This window comes from Emydura macquarii, unplaced genomic scaffold (assembly GCF_026122565.2).
Source record: "Emydura macquarii macquarii isolate MOO-44397 ecotype Brisbane River unplaced genomic scaffold, CSIRO-AGI_Emac_v2 contig_1253, whole genome shotgun sequence".
In the NCBI taxonomy this organism is placed as follows: Eukaryota; Metazoa; Chordata; order Testudines; family Chelidae; genus Emydura; species Emydura macquarii.
Genome location: NW_027131390.1, coordinates 45,258,529 through 45,283,531, shown reverse-complemented (window position 1 = coordinate 45,283,531; position 25,003 = coordinate 45,258,529). Strand labels below are relative to the sequence as shown.

The 25,003-nt window shown below is 39.7% G+C and overlaps 1 protein-coding gene across 1 annotated transcript in view; it reads left to right on the top strand.

Annotated features, from left to right (window-relative positions):
- Positions 1-25,003, top strand: part of IQCA1 (IQ motif containing with AAA domain 1) — a 141,467-nt gene that overhangs the window by 97,998 nt on the left and 18,466 nt on the right. The window contains exons 12-15 of the mRNA XM_067548658.1: positions 6,048-6,112; positions 9,407-9,489; positions 13,148-13,255; positions 17,621-17,820. Of these exons, the coding sequence (XP_067404759.1) occupies positions 6,048-6,112; positions 9,407-9,489; positions 13,148-13,255; positions 17,621-17,820 (456 nt within the window). The remainder of the gene's footprint in view (positions 1-6,047; positions 6,113-9,406; positions 9,490-13,147; positions 13,256-17,620; positions 17,821-25,003) is intronic.

Genomic DNA, 25,003 nt, shown 5'->3' with positions numbered 1-25,003 from the left:
TCCTGACATCTCCCACTCCACTCTATATGTCCTTTGCCTGCTCTTGGCTGTAGTGTCCCCAGTTCTCTCCACACTGACCCATCATCAAGCACCCCTTGCCTGGGCCTGCCACTGGCACCCAATGGCAGGACATGCTACAGCTGGGGAGGGAAAGGTGCTGCCTGGCCCAGATCACCATTCCAGCTCCTGAAAAGGTACCAGAACAGCATTCTGAAGTGTTCTAGCACAACTTGAGTGCTGACCTATAGTGTTTACATCTAGTTTCACAGGATTAAAGCATGTAGAGAACTTCAAAATCGCATGTGCACATTTTATCCAAGGATTTGAATTCCAAATAATGTTTGTACAACAGTCATTCAGCGTTTACATGTAGCATTTTAAATTGAAATGCTGATTCTAAGGGCAAATAGCAAACTCATTTTGTGCGTCAGTTTCACTTTTGCAATTGTTCCTGCATGCCAATACCTGCATTTGCAGTAGTTGTAGTTAGATCTTAATTCTTTTAGAAATTTTAGAATGCTCTTTGCACCTGACAAAAAAATTATTAGGGTAATTTAATAAAGCTAAGTTGAGGCATCTTTGAAAATTGATATATAAATAGTATATGGGCCCAGTTCAACAAATGTCAGTCGTTTTGAAGAGAAGGAAGGCATGAGATCAATGCACGTGCGGTTACAGTTACTGTGCACCTGAAATGGATAGTTGCATGGACACAGGATAGTTAAGACACTTCAGTTCTAGCGTGTGTTCACAATAGCGTGTGTTCCAGTTTATACACTCAGTCACTGGACAGATGCATATGGACATCAGAATACCTTTTTGAGCATTTGGATTTCAGTAATGGGCATAATGTAGACTGGCACCAGTTAGGAAGCAGCTTGCTAAGTCACTGATGAAGAATACTTATTTATTCAATAGTAACCCTTCTGTTTGATCAAGGACCAGTGTTGGCAGACCCTGGTCCCATCTAGTGCTTTCCCTAGGAGGAGCCAGGGCCTCTAAAGCAGACGATATGAACTGGGGAATGTTTATAGATTCTCATGGTACCAGTGAAGACTAAGTGATGCCAGATGTAAAAAAAAAAAAAAAATTCAAGAAGGTTAACCTGCCCTGCGAAGAGCATTCCCAAAAACAACTCCTATAGAGAGGCACCCTTGTGTCCATGTCCAATCAGTGAGTATACTGTCTGTCAAGTTGAACAGTGAAAAGTAGGGTTCATATTCTTTGGTTGGGGCATGCTCCATTTTCGTGAGCCACATTTCTTGAGAATCCTTACTGCAACTTTTAGAAAGAACTTTTTAATTTGCTTTGCAGCTACTGTTCAAAGCAGACTTGCAGATCTTAGTGCTATTCCTCTTTGGCACCAGCGACACTAGGAACTGTTATGCAGGTTGAAAGCACCAGTGCCCTTCTCTTATAGCACATTAGAATAAGAGGTCAGAGGTAAAACAAAATGCTAAGAAGGAGAAAAAAGAAAATTTCTCAGTCCATGAGGAAACATTCCTGACATGCATCCTTTTCAGAATTCCTCTTTCTGAGGCAGCTCAACTTTAAATGCACTGACGTGTAAGCACCCATGAGACTGGACTCTTTGGAAGTCCACTGTAAGGAAACTGGCTGTAAAACTTCCTCACTGTAAAACTTTTGGGAAGCATATCCTATTTACTTAGTTTTTATTACAGCAAAGATGCCCTTAAACAGGACCTTTGATTTTATAAGTTTGATTCTTGCAGACATCCTATTAAAATCCGGAAGAAAACTCTTAACACTTCTAGCTCATACAGGTTACCGACAAGCAGATACTTGCCTTTGACTTCAGGACCATAAATACCGTTTAGCATCCAAAGAGAAAAATCATCTTCACTTCTATTCCCCCCAGAAGATAACAAGCCATTTTATCCCTTTGTGGAGTTACACCAGGGTTGCATTTGGCCCAATAGTTGTAGAAGGACCCTAAATACTCACCTGCTACTCACAGCTGAAGGGCAGGCAGATTATTCCTATAGTGCTCGGATTTTGAAATATTAGCAATTAGGCTGCAATGCAAATACATAAGTCAGCTAGGCATGACAGGTAACAAGTCAAATCACCTACCATTCTGGGCCAGACTCAGGTACTCTCACTCAGGCTGAACAATTCCTTACTCCACAAGCAGTCCCATTAAAGTATTTTATTGCCACTTAATATTTATACTAAAGCAGAACCCAAAAGCTCTTATCAGGATTTGGGGCCCATTGTGCTGGATGCTAAACAAAACGCGGAAGAGAGATCACTCTTGAGCTCATGAAAGTCTTATAATCTAGAGATACAAAAAGGCTGAGGATAGGGGATGAGATTGCAATATTCAAGTGAATGAATCTTGTGAAGAATTGATCCAGCTTGGTAGTTACATGGACAAAGATTTTTTTTTAAATGGCTGTAGAGGTGGCAAGAAAGAGACAGAAAAGAGGCAGAGTTGCACCTTTTCACCTGTCTGACCATGAGCAGCAGGCTAGGTTTGTAAGCATCCTGGTAGAGGTGACTTTTAAGGATGGATTTAAAGGAAGATAGTGGCAGTTGTAACTTTATCAGGGAATTTGCCCCATGCACAGGGGGCAGCATGGGAGAAGCCATGGTGATGTTTTAGAAAGAAGCCGATTTGTGGATGGTGAAGGCTGGAAATGCTGGTAGAGCAAAGGCAAGAATCAACGTTATTAGGGTTATAATAACCCCACCCTATCTAGCTGCCCCAGTAACCTGAAGACCTTAACAAGAGTTAAAATGTTCAGTATCACCTAAGTGACTTATTGAAAATCCATTCTAAATAGACTTGAGGTGTGTAAGGTTGCAGTCAAACCCAGAAAAAAAGTTGCAGTAGTCCAGACTTGAAGTAAGGAGGGCTTTGGCTGCATGAGCAGAGAGGAAAGACAGGATTTTAGAAAGATGTTGCGTAAGGAAAATTGGCAAGATTTAGAAATTGCCTAGTTGTCCTTAGGACTACCATGGAAGAAGGTGCTATTCAATGTGAGTAAGAATATCAGAATCTGGCCCTCTACACCAACATAATGATCCTGCTGCTCACTCAAACCCTGGCTTTGCCTTCATTTGGCTCTCTTATTTCATGGACATTTATGCCTCACATGTTATGTTATCTAGGTACTGTTAGTCAATACTTACCATTATTTTTAAACATTTGTCACAAATTAATTGCTCAACAAATGGGAAAAGTGAGCCAGAAACTACTATAAACTTCAAGGAAAGAAAATGACTCAAAGGGTGGAGGTGTGCATACATCAAACAATTGTGTGTGCATGTTTTACTTGTATCATAGTTCAAACATAAAAGGGTTTCACACTTGATCTAGCACACTGGTGGGTAGCAGCACGCCACAGTAGCATTCGCTGAAAAGACTGGAGAGTCGTCGAAGGGCTTCTTTACACTGCCTCACAGTTCAGATTATAGGGGTGTGACTAGCAAAGGGGAACCAAAATGCTGCACTATAACTGCCCAGCATGATCATCGTAAGCACGACTGAAAGGTTCCTAGTTTCCATTAATGTAATCCTCCTTTCAAAAACAGGACTACAGAACACGAACTAGGAACCTTTCAGTTCGCACCCGCAGTGTCCACATGCCTGAGTGACCTCATTCTGGTGCGCAATCCTGTAAACCAAACTGCAAGGCAGCGTAGACATAGCCTTAGGATATTCAGGGCTTAGGTACAGTGCTATGGAGACATTTCCCTGCACTGCTTCAAAAAATGTGCAGTAGCACATTGCAGTATCATTTTAAATCTGTAGAGGAGATAAATTAGTTGCTGTGATTCGTTGCAGAATCTGCTTTTATCATTTTTAAAAGTTGCCTTATTCTCTAATGTCCCCAGAGAGTTAGTGTAATAGGATATGGTACAAACACATGCTGGTGAGCATGCAGCCAGAGCCCTCCTGGAGAAGAAAATGCTTCTTTGCCTGCCATCTAGAGACCAGTTGCAGTCCATGAAACACTTGCAAATGGTTCAGAGAGAGCTGGTTACATGGGGACGCTCCCCTCTTTTCCACGCCCTGAACCGTATTTAAAAGAGCTCAAATATGCATGAAGTATTGTCTCCGTGCTACTTGTCCACATAAGCAATTGATATAGCTGCTACAGGTATGTAATACAATTGCAAATGAAGGTCAGTGCAATTTTGACTTGGAGGGAAAGTGTCTACAAGACACTCTATTAAGATCTGCTCCACCTTTTGCTCTAGAATCCTGCTGCAAACTGATTCTGTGTATGCTTACAGCACCACTGGAACTGCTCAAAACCTGTTTAATGATCACACAAGGAGACAAGACTTTGTGCACAGCCCATTTAGTAATGGAGATGAAGCACCATTACTGATCAGCCACAACTAAATGCAGTTTTATTATACAGTAAAGGATATGTAAAAGTGGAAAATAACCATGAATAAACAGGACACCTATGAAATGGCTAGGGGATGAAAGATGGACACATTTAATGGCTGAATTGAATAGGTTTTCATAATTGATTAACCTGTTTGGATTTACTAGACAGTAAAAGCAGTTTCTGGTAAGATATATTTTGTCTGAAATTCACATTTTCTCTGATCTCAGAGCTTGCCAAATTTCCCAGAAACACTGATGTTAATTAGGAAAACACATTTTTTCCATATGACAATCTTTCTTTAAAAAAAAAAAAACAAAAAAAACTTGAGTTAGTTTACTGGTGAAAATGTCCTGAATAAACTACCGGTTGGCCAATATATTCAGCATATGTTCAGTGTCTTTATATAGAAAAAAAATATATTTTCTTCCCAATAATTCCCTGTGATGTTATAATGTGTTCCAACTTCCTAGAAAACACAAAGAAACAATGCTAGAAAAGCACAGACAATAACCCGCTAGAGCCAGTATCTTGCCAGTCTCCAAATTGCTGCTACAGTGTGATACATGCTTTTCTGATGGCATCACTGAAGATGTTCTGTAGATTACACAAACATATTCCTTGTTTTATAAAACGCACACTGCTAGGCCTATTTACATAAAGAAGTGTATGGTATAATTCTGCAGACTTAGACATGTTTGTATTATTCAAATGCAGGTCCAGTCAAAATATTGGTTTTCTCCAATTCTCTCATCTATATAGATCTGGGTTTGTCTAGATTATTTTCATTGTATTATGACAGGTGATTTGAGCAGTAGACTGTCTAAAGTATGATCAGGTCTTTGGAAAGTTATAATTGATTCATTCCTAATAATTGCTGATTTGCTCCAGGAACAATAGCATTTTCCATATAGCTTGATGGATTTTTTTTTTTTAAATGTGCAACCCCTGGAGCTCTGCATAAGGAGTTGTGAATAATTAAATAAAATATTACATAAATGCATGAGTAGGAGGCTATATAGTCTCTTCTTCCCAAATGCTGAGGAAGAAAATCATTTAAGCCCATGCCTGACTTGTCGAGTAATCCTATTGACCTCAACATGACTAATCACATGGTTTCCCATGGGGTTTTGCAATGTATGAGGAAGCCATTTACACAATATATAGTCTTTTCATAGTGCTTTATAGTCTTTTCATAGTGCTTCGGTTACTGTAGAGAAAATACCAGCGAGAAGACCCGCTCTAGTTAACCTGACCTCATACTGCTTCTTCCCTCAGGCATTAAAAAGAGTAGGTAGGAAAGAGTCTAGTGATTAGGGCACTAGACTGGGACTCAGGAGATTTGGATTCAATACCTGGCTAAGCCACAGGCATCCTATGGGACCTTAGGCAAGTCTCTTAGTCTCCCTTGTGCCTCAGTTCCCCATCTGTAAATGGGAATAGTACTTCCCTCCCTCAGAGTGCTGCAAGGATACAAATCTACTCCTCAGCTACTACAGTTGTGAGGGGCACATAAAAAAGTACATAGAACGATAGTGGAAAGAACAAAGACAAATACTGAAATACTTAGGTTGAGTGAAGTTGGATCAGCAAGTTTTGGCCTTCATGTCAGTTCCAATAGCACTCAAATACACAGCTTTGGTACTCATGTCATTAATTACTATCTACATTTGTGGTTCTCAGAAAAAGAAAAAGGGGAAGAAGGGTGGAAGGAAGAAAAAGAAGGAAAAAGATCTGACTCCCGACAGGTAAAAGAATGCACCTGTTCACACTGAGAGTAACGTGACTAAATTCTATAACCTTTATAATTGCCACACCGCCAAACCCTTTTAGTTTAGTTGAATTACAAAAAGGACAGTGTCAGAACTGGTAGGTTTACATTTCAACCTACCAATGCCAGCACCCTCACACTCATGAGGAACCCTACAAAAAATAAAGTCTCTTTATAACAGCCATAAATATCCATAGGAGCCTAGAAAATAAAACAAATCCCATATGAATTTGCAAAATGTCCATTTTAGTCTCTGAAATATTTCAAAGTAAAAATCATTTCTGCATGGTCAATAAATGCTACATCCCCCCTTGACAGATAGCTTGGTAGTGCCATACATTACAAGACAAATGCTGCTTTGACGGTGTACAATAAAGACCTGCATTGTGTGTTTTCCTCTAGTTATACTGTTTTCAGTAGTTTGTACAAGTCAAGGCCCTGATCTTTTAAAGACTTACATACGTACTTCCACAGCTAGACTTCATTGACACCAATAGGACTACTCACAGTGTATAAAGCTAAGCATGCACGTAAGTGTTTGCAGGATCTTGGGCCCAATACTTTAATGAAGACCCTTTTACTTTTATCCCCTCTGCACCTCACCAGCAAGTGCAGGAACAGCTGGCAGTCTCAGATGTCTATCAGATTTTCCATCCAATTTAAAAGTCCCTTAAAAGAGAGGCTATAGCTAGCCCTAGTGAAATACCGCAATAAAGCAGCCTTTGTTTCTCATGTAAAATGTACAAGTCATAAATCAGTCTTATTTTGCATATGATCAGTAAGAGTTCTTGAGGGCAATTTGTTACAATTTGTTAAATATTTCAGTTCCAAAAACAAAGTTTATTTTACTTGAAGGGTTCAAGCGAATTCCGTGTTTAGACACCTGCATTTTCAACATTCATGATACATCTGCTGATAATCTGCCCATTTTTCACCTGTGTAATACAGGAACCTATGCTGATTACAATTAGCCCCAGCTTATCTAGTAGCAATGTGAAACAAGGACAGATTGAGCTCCGAGGGCAGCAGGGCCCAAGAGCACAGCACAAACAAGTATGGTCAGCACTTGGTGGAAAGAAGTGCCTTGCATTGTGATCCAATCCTCTTCACTTGTATAGGATTTAGCACAACTGGGACCTCTGGGCAGCACTGCAATACAATCAATCAAGAATAATGAAGTCTTATTTTTGTTTCAAATGTAATACCTCTCAAGCCAAATTAATAAGTGTTGAAGAAATATTTCATGGACGTATATGGAAGATGATCTCTCATACCATAAAGCAGCTTGAGGGTCTATCAATTAAACACACATGTGCTTTTAAAATAATTATAAATAAATACTTACTTTATACACTCACATATATAAGCATACACTTAGACAGCTGTAATGCCGACACTGCTGGGTGGATCAGCAGCAGTAGGAATTGAACCTCGGACCTCAAGATTTTAATACATGAGGCTCTATTGCATGAATTAAAAACACCCATCTCTCTTAGCCAAGGCTATAGCAGGCATAACTGACCTCTATTTGATCTACCCACCTCTAGAAGGGGCTAGAGTGCCACACCAAACAGCCCTCGCTTACTCAGAAAATATGTAATTACATATTAGTTCAAATAAAATAGTTACACTATATTATAGGCTTTTTAGTAGCTAGCTTATAATGGTCTTTAAATGTCACACTTTGCTCCTGCTTGCTGTTCAGGAGGGTGGGGAGAGGGGGGTAAGATTTCAGAAATAGCTAAGAGGAGCGCATGTCTATCTTGTGTGTTTTTACAGGGTAGAGGAACACAGGGGCCTCAGTCAATAGAAGGGACTGAACAGGTCACACTTTTTATAGAGGAGACTCAGTTCATGCATCATTAAGTTTGCACAGTTAAAATAATAAGGCAGGAAATGCAGAAGTTATGGTTCTTAAAGGAGTGCTATCTTGGCCATATTATACCTTTTATACATTGGGATATACACTTACCATAAAAATCAAGTTATACATTCGGCTATGAAACCAAGAACCAGAGTGGCAGTGTTAATGTTGTAGGTACATAAAATTTCACATTTTCTTATTACTGCTTATGTATTAATTATGCACTATGTGGACATAAAATTTTTCAAATAAAATGTCTATTAGAAAACACACGAGACATGAAATTAAAGGTATATTGATTTTATTGGCCAACTGATACCTATTAATATTTGTATTCTTGTACTAGTACTGAAATGCCTAAGTTAGGATTGGTGACCAAAATGATTAGAGGCATGGAAAGACTTCCTTATGAGACATTGAACAGATTGGGACTGTTTAGCTTGGAGAGGAGATGAAGTTAAGGTATACAAAATAATGAAAGATCTAGAGAAGATCAAGTTAGGCATTCTTATTTACCTTCAAAATACAAGATAACCTTCAATATAACTGAAAAGCAATATACTCACACAGTGTGCAAAGAATTATTTGCTTAAAGCAATTTTAATTAATCTGTAGCTCTCATTGCCACAAAGTATCACTGAGGCCAAGAGTTTAGCAGGATACCAAAAAAAAATTAGGCAGTTACGTGGCTAATGAGAAATCCACAGTGAGAAATCCACATTTATCTTAGATATGATAAAAAAAATGCAAAGGATATAAATCCTCATTTATTAAGGCAAAAAGCCAACCACTAATTGACAGAAGATAGGAAGAAGCTTTCCTGGTGAGCAGCTTATTCCGTAATTGTCCACTGCATATTTTTTCCCCCATCTTCCTCTACAGCATTTGGCTCTGGCCTCCCATCAGGGAGGATACTGAACTAGGTTTTTAAAGGGGGGGATGTTGGTCTACTAAAGACAGAATACATCTCAGGAAGAATAATGAATTACTAATTGCAGAAGTTAAGTGAATATGTATAATGTTATGTGTGGTTATTAGGATTTAAAAATAAATTCTCAGTAACAGATGAATGAATGAATTAATTAATTAATTAATGGAGTACTGCAGGAGTCAGTGATTTTGCATCACCTGGAAACAGGTAGTCATGACCACTATAAGAAATCATGTGGTATAAAAAGGAAGTAAAAGTAGAGGACTATAACCTAACAGGGAAGGAAAGCAAATAACAAATGGCACAGAAAAGGTAATAACGATTAAATAGTGACAGAGAATCATTTTTACCTCCCAATAAAAAATTGCATATTATAAAACTAAGGATGTGTAAATGCTTCCATTTAGTTTTGTTACTGAAGGATTGGACTTTTGTTTGCAGATCTCTAGAATACAAATTATATATCTTGTCTGTAGGACTATTGATTCGCTGTACAAGGAATTAGTAGAAGAAGGATTACTAATAAAGCCCAAGACAGTGAAACTCTCTGATTATGTTGGTAATGTATACATTTTTAAACTTTATATGTATCCCAGCTAATGTACATCTTAAATATTACAAGAACACTTAATCCATAGTGCACTCCAGATACAGTAGTTTGGTTAGTAATGCTGCCGAGTAAAGATGGATGAAATAGATTGAATGAAACAGCTGACCAAAACTCAAGTCAGAATAAATTCAACCTTTAAAAAAAAAAAAGATTTGAAATGTGGGGTTTGTTTTCTTCATTTTTAAAAATGTTTGCATGCCACTACTTTGTCATTCCTGTACTTGCTGCATGCCAGAAAGAGAAGTACCAAAGTACCAGTCAGAAAGCTGTTCTCATGTTATTTACAGTCCAGACATAGGAAAAGGTTTTTCCTGAAATCTTGGCTAGGTGGTTTCCAGCCTGATTTCCAGTTCAAAGATACTTGACTTGGAACGTCTAAGTGTTCATATGTTTTAATCTCACCAAATATGCAAACCTTTCAAGGTTCATTAATCACTCTGATCATTCAAGTCAAGAATGAAATGAAGTACAGTTGCAATTTCAATAAGGTTCTGGGACAAAAAAAATTTAAACCTGAGTGTCTAAAGTTAGGCACCCAAATCAAAAGAGAGGACTGATTGTCAGAGCTGCTCAGTACCCACAATTTGAAGTGTTAAAGTCAGTGCCTATCTTTGGAGGCAAGCGCTTAGCTTTATGTACTCAAGTTTGAAAATTCTGAATTCTAGACTGTCACAAGTAGCTGTCAGATGTCAGCCAACAGTTACCTTTGAAGCAGCTGCAGGCAATATTGGCAAGACAATGGCGCCTGAAGGCATAGCGGTCTCGTGTTTTATGTTGTGTCCAAAATATTTTCCAGAAAATAAAATACGAGACATTATATGTCTATAGTTGAATACACAATAGGTAAAATTCATCTCTGTGCAGAGGAGCATCAAAGTCTACACACCACTCAAGTGTAAATCTTCAAATAGAGTTTAAGTAGCACATAGCTTTTGTACTGGTTTCTCTGCCTTGGAATGAATTTCACAGAGTCTAACTTCATTTTCTTTAGCCTTCTCCCCTATTGTTTCACAAACAGCAACGTTCAGATTCCAAGCAGCCTCACATCCACAGATGGAAAACCCCAAAATAAAACACTATAGAAAGATCTGAATGGGGCTAATGATGCAGAGAAGAAACACAATCCCACATATTGCCCAATGTCTCTGCGATTGTTTTTGGGAAACATGCACCAACACTAAGCAAGTTGCAATATATCAGAAAAAATCCACTAAAGGACCACAATTAAAGAGTTTTTCAGTACCTAGAACAAACGGTGCATCTGGCCATTAATATGGTACATATCCAAGCAAGAAAAACAGGAGTCTTTCATATAAGCTATAAGTGTCATGTTTTTATAAACTGCTAAAAGCAGCATTTATTGCTACCAGAGTCCTTGCCTCACTCTAGAGAAGGCTAAATTAGCTGCTATTGGTATTCTATTCATTACCTACTCATTAAAGTGCATAGAGTACTGTGGGCAGTAATGGAAACTTTTCATTATTATTGCACTGTCCCAACCACTACCAGCTGGGCTTCCCAAGGTTGCTTAAGTCTGACACACGCTTCAACCACAGACACTTTGAAAGATCATCTTAGCCAAGAGGATAATTAGTGGTTGGTAACATTTTAGAATTTTGTAAAAATCAAAACATTCTCTTGTGATCTTAAAAAACATTAAAGCACCAAATCCTCAAGTGCACCAGGTGGAGAGGTGGGTAGGGGGGCAATGATGACTTTGAGCCATCTTTGTAATCCTTTGATCCTGAAGCTGGCAGGGGTCAGTTTGTTACCTGTCATAGCTTAGCGTGGCCTCAGGGCTGCTCTAAGGTACGTAAAAGCAACACTGGCCTCCTAGAAGCCATTACACTGGGTGGGGGAAATCACTGGAGTACAGAATGCTCTGGCCATGTTCTCATGCTCCAGAGTGTTCCCACACAGCCCCTACTCTGGGCAGACCAAAGGGTGGGGAGAGAGGCATAGATGCTAAGCTGTCAAAGCCAACTCTGCCCCAGCACAGGATTCTCTCATGTTCAGGGAATCCTCATAGGTCCATTTAGGGCAGCTTTAAGTCCCACTAGCAATGCCAGAGTAACATAAATGGTATCTAAAGCTGGACCTAAAATTTTTGGCTTGATACCAAGTCAAAAGCAATATTTCAAGTTGCAAGGAGAGAGTTATGGCCCACAGAGAAATAAATAAGTGTCCATCAGCCCTGATTTCTGAAGTCATAGAAAGGTCGCTCACTTATAGTTCTTGGGGAGAGAGACAAAGGGTGGAACTGTGCAAGGAGCCACACAGTGAGTAAAGGTATTGAAACGTCCATTCCTATGACAAACTGACATTGCTGAACTAATTTTCTTGGTGACCTTCTCTAAATTAGTCAGAGAATATCCATCATGATTTATGGCCAGTTGCAATTAAACCCTGTGATGTCTTCTAATTAAATCTCTGAAGATTAATTTCTAGCCAGTTCTTTTGATTTCTCCTTAAATAAAAGATAAAACCTGAAATTAATTTTACCCTAAAAGGGGGAAGGGAGGCCATGCCAGTGCTTGTCCATCTCCTTGTCCAAACTATGACTGTAATGTGTCTCTCAACTGTCTCATTTTACATCTATCCCAGATAAGTTGGACGTTCTCCCTATTTGTAAGTTATCGAACTAGGAAATAGTATTAGTTACAGAACATATCATTTATGCTAAAAAAATTAATTCTTCTTAAATGTATTTTTCCTGAATTATTAGGATAGATCTACACTGGAGCTGACATTTCCAGCTTGCAGTGTAGTCTTGGCTTCACAAGTACAATCCTGTCTGATATCCTAGGTATGTACTAGGCGCAGCTAGCCCATCCCATTCCTACAGTGCTATTTTTAGCATGCTAGCGTAGACACACCTATGCAAGCTGGAAATTACTCCCTCAGATCCAGCGTAGACAGCCTTAATTTTCTTGCTTGTGTCCCATCCTTCTGAGTCTTTGTCTCATTATGTCCTATGTGTGATTACAGCTCTAACGAGATGAGGCGGGACGCTAGTTTTAGATTATTTCAGTCTGCAGCAGTGCATTTCACTTTTTTAAATAAAAAAGTGGTGAACTGCAATGCAGAAAACCAACATTGAACTGAACATAGCAGGGACACTCAGCACAGCAGTCTAACTACGATGCGGTGGGAGTTATGGGGCAGGCAGCATTCAGAAGAAAAAAATTAGGTAACCTTTGAAACAATATATTTTCCCTCTTTGAAATCCTTTAGATATATTCTTGGAATCACCAATGAACCAAGATGTGACATCTCAACTCCCCAAATTCTCTATTGATGTGATTTATGATGTCAGTAATGATTTTTTTGTGAACCACAAAGTTTCTTTAAGACTTATGTCTCTGCTGAATGCCCTCCACAAACTGCTTAGCAGGAAAATCAGCACAAGAATTTGTGCTTAACTTCATTTTCCTATTTAGACTTGTATTCTATGGCAATATTCCTCTACTTCAGTCCCTTTCCCATGACAGAACTGGGTTGGCTCAGAGCACGCTACATTTGTATTCTGGGAAGTTTTTCGTTATTTGAATTATGCATTTTATAACAACAGTGTCACATTTATTAATCCCATGCTTCCCCCCTGCAGGCGAGTACAGTTATCTGGGGACTACACTTCGTCAGGTAGATATAGAGCCAATGCCCTCTCTCATGGATGTCAGACAGCTAATAGCACTGTATGGAATATTGCCATTAGGTAAGAGCACAGCAAAAATTACTAAAGGGCAGAATATGATGGTTTGCTTCCTGTCAGTAACATACATTTTTACTAGCTTTGACAGTGCTTGATTGAGTGTCCTCTAAAGCATTTTGCAGTATAATTGTTTTTCAATTAAGCATTCTGAGTGAAAGCAGTCTCATTTTCATAGCGTATAAAAGAGCATGCACATGCTGTTGTCAGGTATTGCATTTCTATGCCATCTCTGTTTGCATTTTAACAGTTTGTGAATGGCAGCACATAAAGGAAATCACTTGGGAAAGATAATAGCTAAAACAAGCTCCAGTGATTAAATCAATCAAGTTAAGGGAAGGGCTAAGGTTGCAATTTACCTTTTACTAGCTGGCTAATGTTACTTGAAACTAAACAAGGTGAGCATTCAAGGAATTAGTCTGAGTAGATTTCAGATAGCTGAAAAAGAGCACTTTGAAATGTCCTTGTACTTTTAAATGCCAGCCATTATTAATATTAAATAAGACTTAGTTGGGTTTTTTGGTTTTGTTTTTTTTTTAAATAAACATACAGCCTGTCTCAATATTTTACTCAAGGATGACTGGATGACTAGGCCAATCTGGGGAAATACTTACTACAGAAAGAGGCTTTGTATGTGATATTTATTATTTTCTTTTATAATGTTCTCACTTTTGGGAGACCTCAGTCAGAGGACAGGCAAGTCCTCGCTCAGACAATTCAGTCCTACATAGCATTATTCTTGGCCACGCAGTCCACTTGTTCCATCTCATGGCCAGATTGTCCCGGGCTCCATTTTTGGTGTTGGGATGAAAAAGAGCAAGTCGACTTCCCTTCCCCTCCCTTTTGTGTGCCTTTAACAAAGACCAGGGACATACACAGTCCTTGCCCTTAGGCACTCTGTGTACACCCTGGAACACACCACATGTATTCCATGGTGCCAGCCCCCTCTGCAGGGGGGAGCAAGCCGCACCCTACAGAAGACCCTTTCCATCCTACAACAATGGGAATTTGGAAAAGAGGGAGTGAGAGCTTTCCCTCACGGGGCTTGTTCTTCAGTAGGAAGTTAGCCATGAAGAGTCAAGTTAACTAATTCAACCTGGAGTTCTAACTTTATGTTAAATGGGACTTTGCAGTCAGCACAGAGAGACATTCATGTTTAAGACCACATTAGCTGGTCATTGGTTAGCTCTACTGGAACCATAGATTTAACCACAACCCACTGATACAAAGATAAACATGACTCATCCCTGTCTACACTCCAAGGTCATGTTTTCACCTAATTTTCTAGGCTTGGTCTACACTTACCTCAGTGATTCGGCAGTAGTTGACGAGAGTTACACAAAGTACACAAAGAACTTGTGCAACTCCCATCGACTTCTGTGCTTCCCTTCTGTGCGCTGTCTTCACTGCACTGTGCCTTCGGGAACACAGAGCTACGCCACTTGAGGAGGTGGTTTTAGTACGTCAACTTCCAGATCGACTGAGTGGGTCTTCACTGACCGCTCAGTCGATCGAGATAGGTCGATCTGACGGTGGCAACTTCGCCGTCGTCAGTGTAGACATAGCCCTGGTATAATCAAGCCCAAAGAATGCTCCTGTCAAGGTAATAGGAGGCCCATAAACCTCCTCCCATTAAATAGGAGAGAAACTGTGAGGGAGGAAAATACCCTGAACAAATATAAACTAGATTTGCAACAGCAGTTTGAAAAATGTCTGTGTGTAAAAAAAATATATTGCCTGAAGCCAAAAAGGTCTCAGGAATGATTTCATCTTTAGGTGATATTTTATGGATGACATTTTACTTAACTGGCCTCAGAACAAGTTAATCATAGTATAAGTGTGCATGTGTAAGTAAATTTTTCCCAAATAGAAAAAATTTCAGCCCAAAAGAAATCTGAGAAAATTATAAGTGGCTGAAAGGAGACTTTCTAATGAAAGTTACATTGATTATAATGGGAGCAGTAGAAACCCCCTCTAGTGAAATGTGTAATAGTAAATTGGTATGAAAGGATCAGAAACAGTCATATAACTTCGGGGTTGATAACTTCACTACATGGTTCATGGTGCTGGAATAAAGGATTATGACGGCATTCATTTTAATACGTTGTTCATTGTTATTTGACTACTTTAAGTCATTAAACTGATGGATGGGCTTGTTTTCATTTTTAATAACATCATGAACTAAATAGTCACTTCTTCTGTGGTGGTTGTAGGAGGCAGAGTTTCTCTTGCTCTCAATAACTGGAATAGAACTTTCCAGGACTGACAAAGCTCTCCCAGAGGGCTATCACCTTTTGGTCTTTTCCCTACCAATTAGCTGGCAGACAAAGTTTGCAACCTCTCAGCACGTGTTGAAAGGCATAACTGACCAAGTTACTTTGGAGTGGTAATCACTACATCAAAATAAGGACAGGTTATGTGGCAAGTCGAGGGCATGGATTTTATTGGACCATCAAGGGAGAGGCAATTTATGTTTGCTTTTAAGTTTACCATCTAGATTCTATTATGAGGGATGCTGTAATATATTAAATATTTTTGTGGCTTTGTCCATGACAACACAGATGCTGGGTCCTGCCTACTCACTGACAGGCAAGATGGCAACTGCCATTCAGCATTTCCCAGCTCTCTAAGTCTCCTCTCTCCAATCCCTCCCTCACTAAGAGCAATGAACAATGCAGAGGAAGGTCATCTGTACCCACAGCATCTCGCACCTTTTGACTCTCAATGAGAGAAGATTAAAGAAAGTAATCTCACCTGCAACTCTTACAGCAGCACTTTCCCATAGGAGCATTAAGCACGGTTTCCTTTTCTCACTGAGTAAATCTCCAATCAGGCAATGGAGCAAGGCAGTGGCTGAAATAATGTCCAGAAGTACAGCAGAAAACAGCTGCTCAGGTTGTTTAGGAGGGAGAGAAACTTACCCACAGGAACAGAGATTCTCCTCAAAGAAGTGTCTAGGATGGCTACCAGCCCTTGACTAAGGAATCTGTGAAAGACAGATATTCTTGGCTCTTCCTTTTCATGCCTTCAGGCTCCTTCTTTTCATTCAGGCATCTGTCTCTTGTTCTCCCTCTCTAGGGTGGATTTCCATAGGATGCCACTATACAAAACTCAAACTGTGCAGCCAAAGCCACAAAAAGACGTGACATTGCCACTTACCAGCTAAATTGTTTTCTGTCGCTCTGTTAAGGCAGTGCAGACATCCACCCTCCCTGGGCTTTCCATCTCCAGACTTTGACAAAACTCGCTGGTCCAACTATCCAGGTAGAACAGGCTAGCTGATTGCTTTCAGATCAGAAGAGTTTGAACTGGAGAAGCCAAAGAGAGAGCCCTAGAAAGCAGTGAAATCTTGGATGGTGATTGGTCGTCACCCTCCCTGTCAGAGCAAGTGAAGAGGAGGAGTCCAGCATCTGAACTGTCAACCAAAAAAGCAAAGAGAACAAAAACAGAAAGCAGATTAGCCACTAAATGGGTCTACGACATGCCTCTACTCATAAATGAAAAAGCAAAGTTCTAGTTAGGGCTTAATCTTCCCTTGTCAACCCTCACAGCAACACCACTCCTGGGTGCGGTCATTGCCTAGCTCAGTCAGATAAATTCCATTCCTACAACCAAGTGATCAGACTCTCCTACTCTTACTAAAAGCAGAAATATAAAGAGAAAGTTTCCCCAAAAAAGGATTGTGAGGGAAGGAATGGGCGAAAGACAGATGACGACTTCTGGTTATAAAATCGCTAAAGAACACTGACCAGGAAAATATTCCAATTAGTTTGTTTTCTTATGGAAGTTGGAAAGGCTCAATTTGGCAAGGATAGGGGAATTCTGTTGTTTTAATATATGACAGGCATTTCCTCCTCTTTTCCAATAATATAGTGGGGAACAGCTATGAGGTAGAATGTTTGTCACCTCTTTTAAATTATGCCACAGGTATACATACAACTATACACCTGCCTGACAGCCAACAGAGAGTCAGTTAATAGCTTAAGTGCAATGGAAGGCAGATGTGTACTGTGCATAGTGTCAGGCTTGTCTTCTGCATGTAACTAGGTATCTTGTTTTCATTTCAACACTCAATCTGTTACAGCCCACATCCAATTTTAAGCAAAGTGAAACAGTCGCTCTGGACTTGAGAAGAATTTTGGTGAAAGTTGCAATTAAAATAAAGTTCAGTACTATTGGTTTTCCTGCCACAAACAGGGGCTAGCATATTCTACAGCTGTAAAGTGAATTCTACACCATTTGCTCGGTTAGTGAGACGAAGAGTTCACATTATGAAATATTTATCAGGAAGAAAAATTGAAGAATCATTCACCATTACATTTATGGCAGACTTAAATGAAAGCAATAATAGTGCCTTATTACTTTTTATAGGTTCTCAAGCAGTACATGAGAAGGCTCCTTTGGTGAAAGCCCTGCTGCTAGCTGGGCCCATGGGGGTAGGAAAGAAAATGCTGGTGCATGCCCTCTGCACAGAAACGGGAGCCAATCTCTTCAACTTGTCAGCCTCTAACATTGCTGGGAAATACCCAGGCAAGAGTGGTCTACAAATGATGCTCCATATGGTGTTCAAGGTACTGTATTTTTGACAGTCGATTCTCACTGAGTCTGTTGTGTTATTGGTTTATTTCCTTTCTAAAACTCCTGTGGAATCATATCATACTTTCTTTGAAAAAAAGTTCCACTTTTCAGATACTGGGCTCAACTCAGGGGTAACTGGATGAAATTAGATGGCTTGCATTTTATATTAAGGTGGACTAGGCTATCTAGTGGTCCCCTCTGGCCTTAAAACTCCATGAATCTATAAAAAGGTAAGTGTATGGTGCCCTTGAAATGTCCACATTTCATTCCACTTCCCTTTGTGCATGATGAAATCACCTTATGCCCATTTTCTCAACTTCAAAGAGTAGATCAAAAAAAAAAAAAACAGTTGCTCTAGGTTTAAAAGAGAGACAAGAACCAGAGTTGGAGTACAAAAAAAAGAAGGTACAACTCTCATAGGCCAAACAAGCCTCAGCCCAGATTTGAAACTCCCTTATGGCTTTCAAACTTCCTTAAAACAATTTGCTGACAACAATTATGTCTACCATTGTGGAGAATTTAATGTCCAGGGGCGAAATCATTTGTTGTAACAAGGTTTTGCCACGTCACCATTTGAATGATCTTTGAGTTACTTTGAGCATGAAAAGCATTATATAAAACAAAAGTCTGTTCTGTGTTTATGTTTACTTTAATCAGGAATATTTCTTTAAGATGCAGTGTGTAATCAAACAAGACTGGCTGTTGTTGGGTTTATATTTCTTACACAGGAGTCACTACAAACAGCTATACCCTACACAGCTGTTTGATTAGCTATCATCATCATTTTAAAAGAAGAATTCTAGCTTATATTTATAAGAACAAAAATGTAAGATAATATATGGTGGGCTTGGAAATGAATCCATGTGGCTTAATTATGAACACATCCAGAACCCTTAAATAGTGCCATACTATGCCCATGTGTCTTTCTTATTCCATGATCTACCCATTTCTGATGAGAAAGGGTGCAGGCCTACATTCCCAGGAGGAATCTTTAAAATGGAGGAAAAAATGAACAAGATCTCATCCCCAGCGCCAGAATCCCCAGGGAAGATTATGGATTCATAACATCTTTCTCCAGGATGGAAAAAGATCCACTAACCAGATTTGCCCCAGACTTTACAAAATATAAGACAGGCATGATAAGTTTGTACCAATTCTTGAGGGAGGTGGCTCAAACTCCAGGAAAGACAGTTTCAGAGCTTAAAGAAGAGCTGCTCCCAAGAATTCAGTTGTTCAGTTGACAGAACAGCACCTAAGTAAGGATTAAGATGCTTTGGCTGTGTTCTCCCTAATATCATATGTTATGTCTAGAGCTTCCATGTCATGAGTTCATGAGCCCATGGCATTACCTAAAAACCAAGAAACTAAGACCATCCAAGACCTTCCTCTGTCTCCTTTATGTATGTTGTATTGTGTGACAAACACCTTTTCTCCGGTCATTCTCTCTCTGACATTCAACAATGAGGCACAACATCTGGCTTCAGGCATAGTGCGCATATCTCAGTCCATTTCACTTGACCCCTTTGATGGCATCAATGACAAAACCAGTGGATGATCCTGCATGCACCCTACTTTTCTGCTTTCTGTCTGGGATCACAAGAAGTTCAACTCTGTATACGCCTCAGAGATCCTTCCTCTGGTGGCTACACCTATGGACTGCCATCATCAAAGACCCCTGTCAGCCCCTCCCCCCAAATCAGAAACACTACAACATGAGGGATGATCACAAGGGCACGAGCGTTTGGCAATACGCACTGATTAGCAAGGGAAATCTCATGCAATAGTCACCGTCCTGCCTCAGAAAATTTAACAAATGTAACAGAGGACGTCTGCCCTGTCTCACACTGGGAGCTCAATACTCAGGTGTGAAAATACTGAGAGATGATGAATTCACAGAACAAAGTCAGAGACATTTTCCCCTTATCCTCATTTTACATTAGGGAAAACAAGGCTTACAGAGGGGAATTTGCTGCTTAAGACACAGAAAGAGGCCTGTATGACTGAGGGAAAGTATAGAAAATAACACGTCAAGAAAAATGATGTAATAGGGTTGAACCCAGACAGCTCAAATGCAAATCTGCCAAGGCTAAATTGTGTATCCTCACTGGGGAAAGTGAGTCAGTGCTGAGTGAGTCGGTGGCCAAGAATCCAGTTGGGAACAGTGAGACACTGATACAGCTAGAAGGTGCTGTTGCCCAGAAGTCTGCTGGGAGCAGGAAAACTAGACACAGCTCACAAGTGCTAGGATTCAAAACTCTGCAGGGAAAGTGAAACTGAGGCATAACCGAATGGGGATTGGTGTCAGAGCTCCCCTGGAACAAGGTAGACAGAGTAGTAAAGAGTGCTACCAACCGCATGCTATCCAGCAGATGGGGGAAAAGCCGCAGAAGGGTGTGAGGCAATCACAGAGGGGGAGGAAAAGGGAAAGGTCAGATGTTAAGGAGTGTGAAAGGTGCCCATTAAACTATGGTTTCAGGGTGGTCAACTGAAGTGTAACTAAAATGGAGGTGGATTGGGGAGGGAAACATGAGAAATGACCTTGAGTGTGGTCAACTATTTTGGTATGATCACTGAAACTGTTTACTTACTGAATGTAGGCTGTTCAAACAGATAGGTAAAATAAAGCAGTCTGTCTAGAAGTAGGGTGCCAAAACACCCCTGAGGTACTTGTCGTGTACCTCTGCTCTGGTCTTTTTTGAAAGGGGGAGAAATGTGATGAATTGGAGGTTCTGTCTGTACCACTTCTGAATTTTGGATGATTTTATGGAAATGTATGATGAATTCACTGCATCACAGAAAGTTTCTACGTATATGGATCCCCAGTGAGTTAGCAGGGTTGTGTCCCATCTTGCCAGGCCAGAGACAATGGTGAATGGTCACGACTCAGCCATTGTCTATTCAAAGTAAAACACCTTGGGACAAAAGGTTTGATCTACCTAGGAGAAGACACTTTCTCCTCTTTGTCTAAGGCGGGTGGGGAGGTTGGGATTAATGGAACATTACCAAAAAGGAAGAACAAAAAGTAGCAAGTGACCCCAGTAGGAGTCTACGAAGGGACTCAAGGGGGAAGCTGCGGGGGAAGGGGGCAGAGAACCATCTTGCAGCAGTGTAAGAGGAGTCAGGCTGCTGTGGGAGCAGGGTAGACAACGAGGTGAAAGATCCTGTCTGCCTGCCAGTCAGAACACATTTCCCCCAAGGGAAGGGTGAGCTACTGAGGGATACTGCATTTCAGATGTTTTATTATTGTGTGATTGCTACTCTGCTGTGTTTTACATTATTAAATATGGAGCATAAAGTTGATAGACTGAACAAAGTGTGTGTGTGTGTGTGTAGACATTTCCACAACTATTGTGTGCTCAGGTGTGCACTTGTTGTGTGGAAATGTGGAAGAGGAGCGTGTTTAAGAATTGGGGATTCAGAGCTGTGCCCAGAGGGACCACGCAGCTGGACAGCAGGTTCCAATGTTCAGTAAAGTAGTGCCACAAAAGAAGGTCTGCGCCTTGAGTGTGCACCTAGGGATCGGGTTTGGAGCTCCAGGAGTTTGAAACACCCCTGGGAACCCATAGCACAGAGGTGTGGATTCCCCCTCACATCAGTACGGTGGGGGGCCAGGAAGGGGCGCTTGGCAGGATTTATGACAAATGCTTCCTCTTACAAGATAGTTGCTATACACAATTGTCATGGGCTAGGGCCATTAATCTTCGCTTCCATGATTCTCTCCTGGTATAAAACAATAACAGACTATCTTAACTTTAAAATACTCCTAAAGATGCACAGCTTTCCATCAAAGAGTCTTGACTGATTAAGAGTACCAAAATAGAGAGAAAGGCAAGAAAAATCTTTTTAAACCTTGGTTCATACATGGTTCTTTATCACTCCAAGCCAACGCTAATGCAAGAGGCACAAATACTGCTTAATGAATTCCCAACACATGAGGAGGGAAGCTTATTTGTTCCCACCTATGGTTTCTTCTTCTCGATGATAGACTGTTATAAATGTATCTGATCACTGCAAGAGTATATGCACTGTATATTTCTTGACATAAAAGACTACAGTATATGGCAGCATACATGTGGTATTTATATTCACAGCTCTCTGAATCTCGCTGTCTGACATACAATAGTTCACCTTGTTAAATTTTTCCTTGTGGGTAGATTCACAGGTCTCAGTAACAGATAGTTTCAATTACAAATTTTTCATGCAACAGCAACTGTTGCCCTAGTCAGACTGGCACAGAAGGCATTTGTATTGCCAAACTTCCTTATTTATAGTTAGCCAAACAAAATAAAAATTTGGGTACTTATAATTGTAAGTAAATGACAGGAAACATGGTAATAGTTCTTTCTCATGTTATTATATGATCCATGTAACTGTTACTAAACCATGAGATTTACTAAATATGGATTTATGGTGCCTTATGATGAAGGTGAAGTAACCGAGAACTCTTGATTACCAATCTCTTCTACAAACAAAGCAGTTTTGGTAACTAAATTAATCCCTAGAGAGCACAAAATGACCATTAGGAAACTTTTTATCCATAATTGAGCTGTTGGCTGATGGCAGTCATTTCATGGGAGACACCCTCAACAAGTGAATAGCGTTGGAAAAAATGAGGCTTTAATTTGTTTAATTTGTTTCAGATGCAAAAATCCAAATCTTTTTTTCATATAATTATTTTTGGGAGGGCTCTATTACAAGATACAAACCAGCTCTGATGAAAAAGGGACTTGAGTTATTAAAAGCTGTCACTTTTAATGGACTTTAGAGGAAATGACCTAATTTACCTTAGTGGGAAAACACTGAAATTTCACTCTGTCCTTCCAGAAAAAGAGGAACGATTAATATTCAAACAGCAAAATTACTGAAGGAAGCTGTGAGCGTCAAAGAATAAGCACATGTGTTCTCACAGAGAAGTCACATAGCACAGTGGTCTGTTTCAGAGTAAAGAGGAAAGGTCTCCATCTGATATTCAACAGTGTCCCATTAATGCCTGAAATGAATCTGATTCTTCAAGCATAAACCAGCACACATTGGAGTATTTTGCATATAAAAACATTTTCCATACATTGAGCCCAACTTAAGTCAATGGAACTCTGCCAGTTTATGCTGGCTGAGAATCTGGGCCTCAGTTGCTTCCCACTGATATTTTTTAAATACATGCGTGTCACTTCAGCAAACTGTACCTTATATAATTTTTTCCATGGGAGAAATAAGTCTGATGTATCTGACAAAATAAAAGGTTAGTGGAGGCAACCTAGAAATGATAGCAGCAAGTCCAAAGGGAAGGGAAAAAGCTATAAGGCATAACTCTTTCAGGCACGGAGGTGTAAAAATGTTGGTAGTTTGTAAGCCACAACTCTGAGACAAAAAATAGGACAACCACGGGCATTGCAACAACACCAAAGAGGGCAGCAATCAGGTTAATCACAAGCACAGACACACCTCACCTTACATCTTTCTCCATGGAAAGCAGCAACATACAGAAAAGGCTTTGTACAAGGAGCCACAGATGGGAAAGGGCTACTGGTACAGCCCTGATCAGACTAAGTTTGGGAAAGAGGTGGCCAGGTGGAAATACAGGCTGTGCATGTGTACATAAGCAACTTAGTTCAAGCACCTAGCCAGATAGACTGAACTGTGGATACAATAATCCTGTTGAAACATACTGCATTATATTTCAAACAGCATCACTGTTAGAAGATTGCGTAACAAGAGTATTGGTTAGGAATTTACCAAAACCAGAGGCAAAGGTAAATCGGTCCTTTTGTGTCATGTCTTTCTTCTGGAAATCTGATAAAGGTCAATAAGAAGTTACCCTAAAATGTTGGTAAAAAGCCCAGTGTGCTAAACATTTCGCTGTTGTAAAATATTCCCCTACTGTGATTGAAATACTGATCAGACTTTTATTCCAGCTGACAGAAGGTGTAATCTCTTTTATACAGTGCAATGAAGCCTGTGTAAAAGGAAAGCCTGCGAGAAGTTTATATTCATGAAAGGATGAATATTGCCAAATATCAAACAAAATAAACGTATAATATCATTTCAAAGGAAAGGAGCAGTTTTATCTCTTAAAGTTTAAATGTACTAAAATCCTCTAACAGATTGACTTTATTACTACACTTTCTCTACAGCAAGCCAAAATCTATTATCTATACAACCAATATCTGTTAAAGGAACTCAATTTTATGTTTTCTACGGTCACACTAAATTCTTGTTCTACTTGTCACTTGGTGTAGTCGCCTAACACATTTGGGACCAAATACTCATTTATGATTTTCATCAGTTTGATCTCACAAGTGCTTCATCTGGGCATGTGGTGTCAATATATCAACTGTAAATAATATAGTGTTCAGTGGATGGACTGAGCCGATTTTCAGTGACCATCAATTTCTGCAGAAATTTAACTTTGTTCTTTTATTTTAAATTTTGAGCATGGAATCTTTGAGTGTGGAGGAGCTATGCACACTCAGCAATTGTGAAAATCAGGCCATTTATTTGGGTGTTTACCATTAAGTGCTTAATTTATGCTTAATGGCTTACTGCCATGTGTGGCATTAAGTGTTTAATTTATAGGCGCCCAAGTTTGAAAAATTTTAGCATAAGTTCCTTGCCATTGCAGTTATATCATTCCTTCCAAACATGAACCAAAGCAGTCTGGAGACTAACTGAAATAATAGCTCTAAGACAAAATGTTGACAACAGAAGCCCAGAGCTGCAGAACTATAGGGTTGATCATCCATTAGACCCAACAATATCCACTTAGTAGTTATTTTCTGTTCTGCTTTAAGTCAGAAATGCAGGATAACCCAATCCTAATTGGGCACATGCAAAAGAATTTGCCATGAAAAACAGTCAGATCAGCACATGCAGATTATGTGCATCTTCGATTAATGGAGATGGACAGAAGGAGCTAGAGTTACAGGAAAAGAATATTTTTGTCATAAACCTACATCAGATTAGTAGCTGAAATGACAGTAAAGACCAATTTGTATCAAATATTGTTGCTAACTTAATGCAGTATTAGAAGGGCTAAGGAGCCATCTGCTGGTGACTTCAACAAATTGTTGAATGCAGCAATGCTAATAAAATTTCAATTATAAATTAATTATGTACAGTGCATTTAATTATCCATGGATTCAAACTACCCAGGGATAATTCAAATAAAGCACTTTCGGG